The sequence below is a fragment of the Rhincodon typus genome, chromosome 23, assembly GCF_021869965.1.
Source record: "Rhincodon typus isolate 14 chromosome 23, sRhiTyp1.1, whole genome shotgun sequence".
Taxonomy (NCBI): Eukaryota; Metazoa; Chordata; class Chondrichthyes; order Orectolobiformes; family Rhincodontidae; genus Rhincodon; species Rhincodon typus.
Window position 1 is genome coordinate 41,223,030 of NC_063354.1, and position 8,292 is coordinate 41,231,321.

At 44.5% G+C, this 8,292-nt stretch overlaps 1 protein-coding gene across 1 annotated transcript in view; it reads left to right on the plus strand.

The window, feature by feature from the left end:
- Positions 1-3,343, plus strand: part of LOC109915687 (NADPH:adrenodoxin oxidoreductase, mitochondrial) — a 17,604-nt gene extending 14,261 nt beyond the window's left edge. The window contains exon 9 of the mRNA XM_048611133.1: positions 3,264-3,343. Coding sequence (XP_048467090.1) covers positions 3,264-3,343 — 80 coding nt within the window. The remainder of the gene's footprint in view (positions 1-3,263) is intronic.
- The last annotated feature ends 4,949 nt before the right edge of the window (positions 3,344-8,292 follow it).

Consider the following 8,292-nt stretch of genomic DNA (forward strand, 5'->3'; position numbering starts at 1 on the left):
TAAACTGGAATGGTGTGTTAGACCTAATGAGAAAACTAGATTTCAGGACAAGGAAGCTTGCACAATGCAGATGATGTATAATCTTCACTGTTCTTTGTTGGCAAACATAGGTAAAGGACAGTACAGATCAACATAAAAGTTCACAACCAAAGTCTACTTATTTTTTATTTTATCCAAGTAGGGTTTAATTTTGGACTTTGAAAGAAAAAAACTGTATGGCTTGGTATGCTTGTCCTGAAATTGTACAACTCTCAGAAAAAAAACTGTGACTGGTTACAGTAAATTGGTCATTAGTAACCTCATCATTTCAATGTTGGTGGGACAGTAGGTTTGCAATGCAGAGTGACACCAACAACATAAGGTCAATTCCTGCATCAACTAAAGTTACCATGAAGCATTCTCCTTCTCTACCTCGCCTGAGGCATGGGGACCCTCAGGTTAAACTAATGAGGAAGCTGCTCTATAGTTTGGTAAGATAATGGTGATCTCACCTTTGTGAGTATTTCCATTGAAGTTATGAAATGCATATTTAAAGAAGCTTTAACTGGTGACTTTTTGGTCTTGAAACAGCTATTCCATAAACACCCACCGTTGATGATATTTGCCTGAAGCTTTCTGAATTTTTCTTTGTGCCCCCTATCTGTCAGTGCTAGCATTCATGGTGGTAGCTTGCTTCTGAGATAGATTTATGCAGAATAGTCTAACACAGAAATTGGCACTTGGACCAATTGGTTTCAGGCAGTGTTCATAGTGCAGACAAGGCTCCTCCCATCTTTCTTAATTTACCCTGTCAATGTACCCCATCTGTCCCTTTCTCCTTCGTGTCTTTATCAAGTTTCCTTTTAAATCCATCTATGCTATTTGTCGCAACTATTTCATATGGCAGTGAGTTCCACACTCTTACCACTCTCTCTAATTTCAGAAGTTACTTCTAAATTTCTTATGGGATTTCTTAGGGGCTATCTTTTATTAATGCCCCTCAAGTGGAAACTTATTTTCTATGTCCATCGTAATTTTAAGGCTTTGATCAGCCTTCCCTTTCCTAGAGAAAGTATCCCCAGCTTGTTCAGTAATTCCTGATAATTGTATTCTCTCTGTTCTGATATTGTCATTGAAAATTTTGCACATTCTATATCCATTGTAATGATAGTGTAGTGGTGACGTCATTCAGGATTGTAGCTTCGTGCTCTGGGGATTGGGGTTCACATCCTGTCATGGCATCTGATGTTATTTAAAGTTCATTTAATAAATCTGGAATTGAAAACTAGTCTCAGTACTGGGCACCATGACAACATTCATTAATTGTTGTAAAAACCAATTTGGTTTATTGATGACCTTTAGGGAAGGAAATCTGCCATTCTAATGTGGTCTGGCCTACATGTCACTCCAGACCTGAAACCATAATTTCATTCTGAAACAACCATTCAGAACAGTTACCACATACACTGCAGTGTATCAGGGAGCTAGTTCATCATTACATTGTTAAGGAGCAATAAGGGATGAGCAATAAATGCTGGGCTTCTCAGTGATGCACACATCACGCAGAAAAACAATTTTTGAAAAAGGAACTAGTTGTGGTTTTAAGTTCACTTTGACATATACACACAAAATTGAATCTGACAATTCAGTGCCATATTGAAGAAAAGCTGAACTGCTAAAGGTGCTATTTTTCACATCAGATGTTAAACTGAGGTCTGTTTACCAAATTGAATAAATGTAAGCGATCCCATCCCACAATTTATAATAATTTTCTATGTTGCATTTGTCTGCTTGTAAGAATCACTGAACTTCAGTATAATTATTACACATGAAATGCTTTAAGAGAGTTCTGAGTATTGCATATAAGTGCTAGATTCTGCTGAATCTTACATTTCTTTGGCTAATTCCAAATTGTATCAAGTTTTTTTGGAGGATTCTTCTCCCTGAGGCCTAGCAAGGTTTCTTGCCATAACTTACCAGACTCACCTCATTAATAACCTCCCACACCCACTGTGGCATCTGATTCTGGCTCTATCTTGCCATGTGCCATTCCTCGAACAACTCCCCACTCAGCAGATATCTGCCGAAAGACCAGCATCTCTTGCTTCTGTGCCATCTTTAAAAGACCACTGTGCCTCTGGCCAAACACCGTCATTCTGAAGCTCAGAAAAGGGCAGCATCTCTACATAAAAGAATAGGAGATGGCTCAATTCTCCGATAGGACCTGGAGATACTGGTGGACTGGGTCACACAAGAGACAGAAGTCCTTTTCCTAGAGGACCAGCAGAGGAGGCCATGCCATCAGTGCCTGGCAGCCTGAGCTGAGGTAAATGCCATCTCCAAAGTGAGTAGGAACAGCCAACAGAGTTGAAAAAAGGTCAATGACCTGCACCAGGGAATTGCCACAATCTTCTCTCAGCTATCTCACACTCAATAGGCAATGACCTAGTGGTGTTATCGATGGACTATTAATCCAGAGACCTGGATAACATTCTGGGCACCCGGGTTCGAATCCTGCTATGGCAGGAATTTGAATTCAATAAAATAACTGGAATTAATCATCTAATGATGACCATGAATCCATTGCCAATTGCCGGAAAAAACTCACCTGGTTCACTAATGTCACTAATCACTAATGGGAAGGAAACGGCCATCCTTACCTGGTCTGGCCTACATGTGACTCCAGACCACAGCAATGTTGCTGACTCTGAACTGCTCTCTGGGCAATTAGGGATGGACAATAACTGCTGCCTAGCCAGCGACGTCCTCAACCCATTAATAAATAAAGGAAAAAAAATAAAAAGAAACTCTGTCTACTACGCCAGCCTCCCAAAATGACACATGCTTTGCTACTCTCACTATTGTCCTATACTTGCTCTCAACACCACCTTCCCAACACAAGCTCTTACCACCCCTAACTGGCTGTCTGTGCTGCCTTCACACGCCTTCAGAAACCCTCACATTCTTTCCCCACCTGCACCAGCAGTAACATCTGTGCCACCCACTTTGATCTCACTCAATCCTTTGCTTTCTCTCAACATTGGAGAAGACAGCCAATAACTGGGCAGGGTGAGTCCATATGGGGTGGGGTTGGAGGTGGGGGCTGACATTAGGCTCCTTATCCCTACAAGGAGAGAACCCTGGCCCATCCATGTCTCAAATACTGAGTGAGTACCACTTCTCATTCTGATACAGGCCTCATATTAACTCCACTGTCAACATCATTCCTTGTACATGACTTCCAATCACTGACTGCAGCATTTTCTCTCGCTTGTTTCTTGCAGGTACAGCCAGCAAGTCCCAGGATGAGGATACTCAGAGGCCTGCTGGAGACCAGGCACCTGCTCAGCCCGCGAGTGGGTGAGATGCCTGTGGGGTTGGGAATAAGGGACTTTGCTGACATGCACAGGGAGGGCAGGAGCAGCAAACAGGGATGTGGGAGCCAATTCCCTTCATTGCCCAGAAGCTGCAGCAGTACAGCGAGTCATGTAGCCAGCTGCCTGTCTCCATGGACAGGGTGGTACTGCCATGAAGAGCCAGGCCCAGCACCCTCAGAGTGTGCTGGAGAGGGGCACCCCATATACAGTCCATCACCTAGCCATTAGCCCTCAGGACCAGGACAGGAAACATGGCGTACATTCCAGATGCCCCGTCTTCAAGGAGACAGGGCGCTGCCGGGAAGCACCCAGCTAGAGGAGAAACCACACACAAGCCCCACAGAATTCACCTCTCGAGGTACTCTGGAGATGGCTGGGCCCTCCACCTCCACCCTGCCTGACTCCCTCTGACACTTGCAAGCTCATGCCAAGAGGAATGATTTCCATCTGACAGGTAGACCCTCCACATGTCAGAGCCATCCAAACACAAGTGCCCCATGGTGGCCTGACCAAGCCTCAACAGTCAGTGAGCTCCATTGCTGAGCAGGTTCCCTCCAGTCCAGCTGTGGAACCAGGGAGTATAGTAAGATGGAGTAGGAGGGAGAGGAGGAAATAAATATGTTGAAGGCACTTTGGGATAATGGGTGACAATGGCTTGCAAAATATATTTCAACAGTCCTTCCGTTTGTTAGTCTTTCTATCTGGGGCTGAATGGCATTGTTACACCATTTGACATCACTTCATGGCCACAGGTGAATAGAATAGAATGAAACATCCTTCATTCTCAAACGTACTCCAGTACAGAAGTACAGTGAAACGTTTTTACAATGGCTGCCTTTTAATGGTACAAATCTTACAGAGTTAAAAAAAGGATGTTGTTATACAAAAGAGGATTGAAAAGTAAGGATTTACATTACAGTCCGGTAAGAGTACCAAACAGCAGCAGCTCAGCATGTGGTGCCAAGCCAAAGTTGAACAACTGTCCCACATCACACCAGCCCCCAGTCCGCTCCACACTGGCACTCAGCAGCAACAAGGTAAGTCATGCTTTACCAGGATTTGCTTCACTTTGTGCTGCTCCGGGACTTGGGATTCCCCGCGTGGTGTTCCAGAGCTTACAGCCCATGTGCTGTACTGGTTCATACCTTGCGCTGTACCAGCTCATTCCTTGTGCTGTACTGGCTCATTGCCTGCTCTGCTCCAGGGCTCACAGCCCACGCAGTGTTCTGGGGCTTGCAGCTCACGTGGTTCCATGGCTGGAGGTCTCTGCTGAGAGCTTAGTGCATCATCCAGAATCAAGAGAAACAAAGTGTTTACATGGTATTGGGTCATACTGACACCCTTGATCCTCTTCATGCAACATCTCTATTCTTTCACAGCCTCTATGTCAAAATTTGTTAAGTGTGAATGAATTGTCCAGCAGTGTCTGTGGCAGGGGGTTGCAAGACAAAAAGGAGGGCAATGTATTAGGACAATAAGGGAATGGGGATCCTGCAGTTCTGTGATTTATACAGTGCATGGTTCTGTGTGCCATGTTCTTTTCCGATAAGAGTCCTATCTCATTTGATGCCAACGTTGGCTGTAAGCTGGGCGGCTGCTCCAATGTTCTGTAATCAGTGTCAACATGCTGGTCATGGCATTGATTTCTGTTTTTGAAAGTTACCTCCTAGACAGCCGGTGAGATAATTCGAGGGAACACTGGTTGGTGCTGCAGAGTCCTCCCTCACAGGTCAAGTCATGTACACTGCCCAGTCCAAGTGTGGTGCCAGCCATTTTCTTGCCCATTGCACACTTCCAATTTCCAGCATGACAGAAGGCAACAGTGGGCATTCTTCAGCCAGTGGCTTGTAGCTTCCACCTCTGTGTGTCAGTGAGGCTGCAGACATCCACATCCCCTGCCTAATAGCCCATTCCATAAACTCCACAGGCTTCACACTTCCCCACGTTCCCACACAACCTGTCTACATTTGTCTACACCCGCCCACTTCAGCCCCTAGCCCCTGGGATAAGAGGTGACCATGCCATTTATGGTCATTCACACCCTTCACAACCCCAAAGCCAGGGTGCTTTTGACCCTGGATGACCCTGCCGCCCTCCGCATTACCCCTTTCCCAGCCCTGCTTTATCATATCATCCCCTTGCAGGTACTGTTGCCACTCCTTCACAAATGTAATCCTGCCTTCTCCAGAGCCTGCATTCCCCAGTTCTGTGACAAATACCCTTGCCAGGTCTCTTTCGCTCTTGCCCCTTTGCCCCCTCCCCACCTTTGTTTCTGTGGATGGACCCGACAGATTGACTGTGGCCCACTTCCTTGAGCGACTTGACTGGGCGGCGCCAGATGAGAAGAAACCATTCCCTGACTGTTGACTGTACATCTTCATGTCTGCATTAGCTCTGACCTTGGGCTAGCTGCTACAGATCCACAGGAGTGACCGTGACCAACTCCTCAGACCGAGCAGGCGTGGAGCCTCTGACTGAGATCACCCTGGGTGGACACCTGACCGTGGTCAATCCCTTGGGCTGGTATCGGAGGCTGCCCTTGATTTAACTGTGATTGAAATCACTGACTGTTGGGTGTCTCTTTGGACCTCTGTGAGGATTACTCCTGTAAGACACCGAGATATGTCTGACTGCTTATAGTATACGCTGTATGTTTGCTTCATAAGCTACTCACACCTGGTGTAGGTGCGAAATAACGTAGTACACTGTCACACAGCAAGAGTCCACCACTAGACTGGGGACTGCTGATCAGCAAAGCAAGCTGCCAGGCTGTGTGACTGCACTCATTGGAATGGCAAGATAAAGCAGGGATGGGTGTATGAACCTGCAGGTAGGCACCAAGTGAGCAAATGCTAAGAGAGTAAGCCCTGAGATGCAGCCTGTTCCAACCTGTGAGCTGTCCATGTGCACAAAGTCACCCTGCTGCAGCCTTTCATTGCAGTAAGCCCCACAGTCTTGCTTCCAGGGTACAATGCCAGTTATCAGAGAGGCACTATGATGGTCCTGAGGGGTTGGCAGTTGCAGGATGCCAAAATCCATGGACGAGGGGTGCGTGTAGCTGATGTTCATGGGTTACGACCTAGACTGCAGTTTGGTTGCAGGCAACGTGGACGTAATTTGGAGCAAGCACTGAGTTGAACCCACCAGGTATATGCTCTGGGTTGAATGTTGAGATTTTATGACGATAGCTTGTTTGGTAAGATAGAAAGTTGATAATTAATGAGGCCAGTGATAAGGCAGCTAATGAGTAATAATACCCCTTAACAGAAAATACGCTGCTGTCTCAGAGAAACCTGCCACAAATGAAAGTTACAAAAGATAGTGCCAGTTGCTTCCAAAGTTGTGATGAGCTATGTCGGACTTCCATCTGATTCTGCCACACATCTCACCACAGTCCACATTTCTCAGATCCCTACAAAATCCAGTCCTTACTTTTAATTATCATTACGCTCGCATTAAGTTACACAATTTTAAAATAATCTTACTCAATTCTCACATGAAAACATTCAAACAACTTTTATTGTTATGCTGTGGTAGCCATTACTCACTTGGTCCTTTGAGCTTTTAGTAATCCTCTCTCCTTCTCACATTCCCAATCTAGTAAAATCAAGAGTTGCTGTGTGGTTTCCTGCGCTAATTCCTTATTTTTAGTTCCTTAAAACTGTGGCAACTCTTTACTTCCTTGGTCTTTTCTTCTTCCTACATTCAGTAATCCATGCTTATCATGACCACCAACTATACCATCTCTCTGAAACAACTTGTCTGATACAGTACTCCATCCAGCATTGTTAATGTTCTACAATAAGTGTCTTGGCCCATTATTGGAATTCTCAATTAAGGTAACTATGCTTGATTATATAACAATAGGTGTGGAATGTAAAGACTTTTCCAAAGTTCTAAATTTTAACTTATTGACTTGGAGATTATCAGTAGTTTTGTGATGTGGTGGGACATGGGTCAAGAGGTGAATACAGAGTATACTAACAAATTTTACTTCAGACCCAAATAGTCAAAGAGGCGTTCAGTGCAGTTTAGGATGGAATTCTCTCACAGTCCAGAGATGAACAAGGGAGTCTAGCCACTTCAATACCATCTCTCATCAATTAGGATTATGAACTGCTAATTTTCTGTCTGCCTATTGCAGTCCCCACCTCCATTTTCATTCCCTGTACATAGATGGTTCATCTAGTCAGCGTTTATTTACAATGTTATCTACAGCAGCATCTATATTTAGCACATACAGTAACTACAGGATTACAGCATCTATTTTACTTAATCATCTCTATAATTACTCAAGGTTCACTCTATAATTGCACAGCATAGTGTATTTCCACAGCTACTACAAACCTCCCTTCTTTTGTATACATTTTGTCTGATACTTTGACTCCCAAGCCACCATCTTATACACACCCACAACTCTATTTGGACACTTTTGGCAGCCATACCGCCAGCTGCCTAGGCTCTGAGCTCTGGAATTCCCTTCCTAAACCTTTCTGGAGCAATGGAAAGAGGTTAAGTCATGCAGACCCTCAAATCTGTTCCTTCATTCGAGAAGATGGCGTTGCTCTAGTTTCTGCCTTTCCAACTTTCTCCACCCTCAAAGACCTCCTTAAAATCTATCCCTGTAAACAAAACTTTAATCACCCCATACTAATATCTCCTTGTTTACCAGGGTGTCAATTTTTGTCTGATTTTATTCTGTGAAGAACTTTGGTACACTTTAAAGCCAGTCCTTGAAAGCGTGCTTTTGATGTATTTTGTCTTAACGAACTGTTGTCACCAGGTCTTTATTATTTACGGACAATATCTTCAAATGTGTGGATTGTTTAATAAAAAATAAATTTTGCATTTATATTTGAATCAGAGATAGTAGGAACTGCAGATGCTGGAGAATCCGAGACAACAAGGTGCAGGGCTGGATGAACACAGCAGGCCA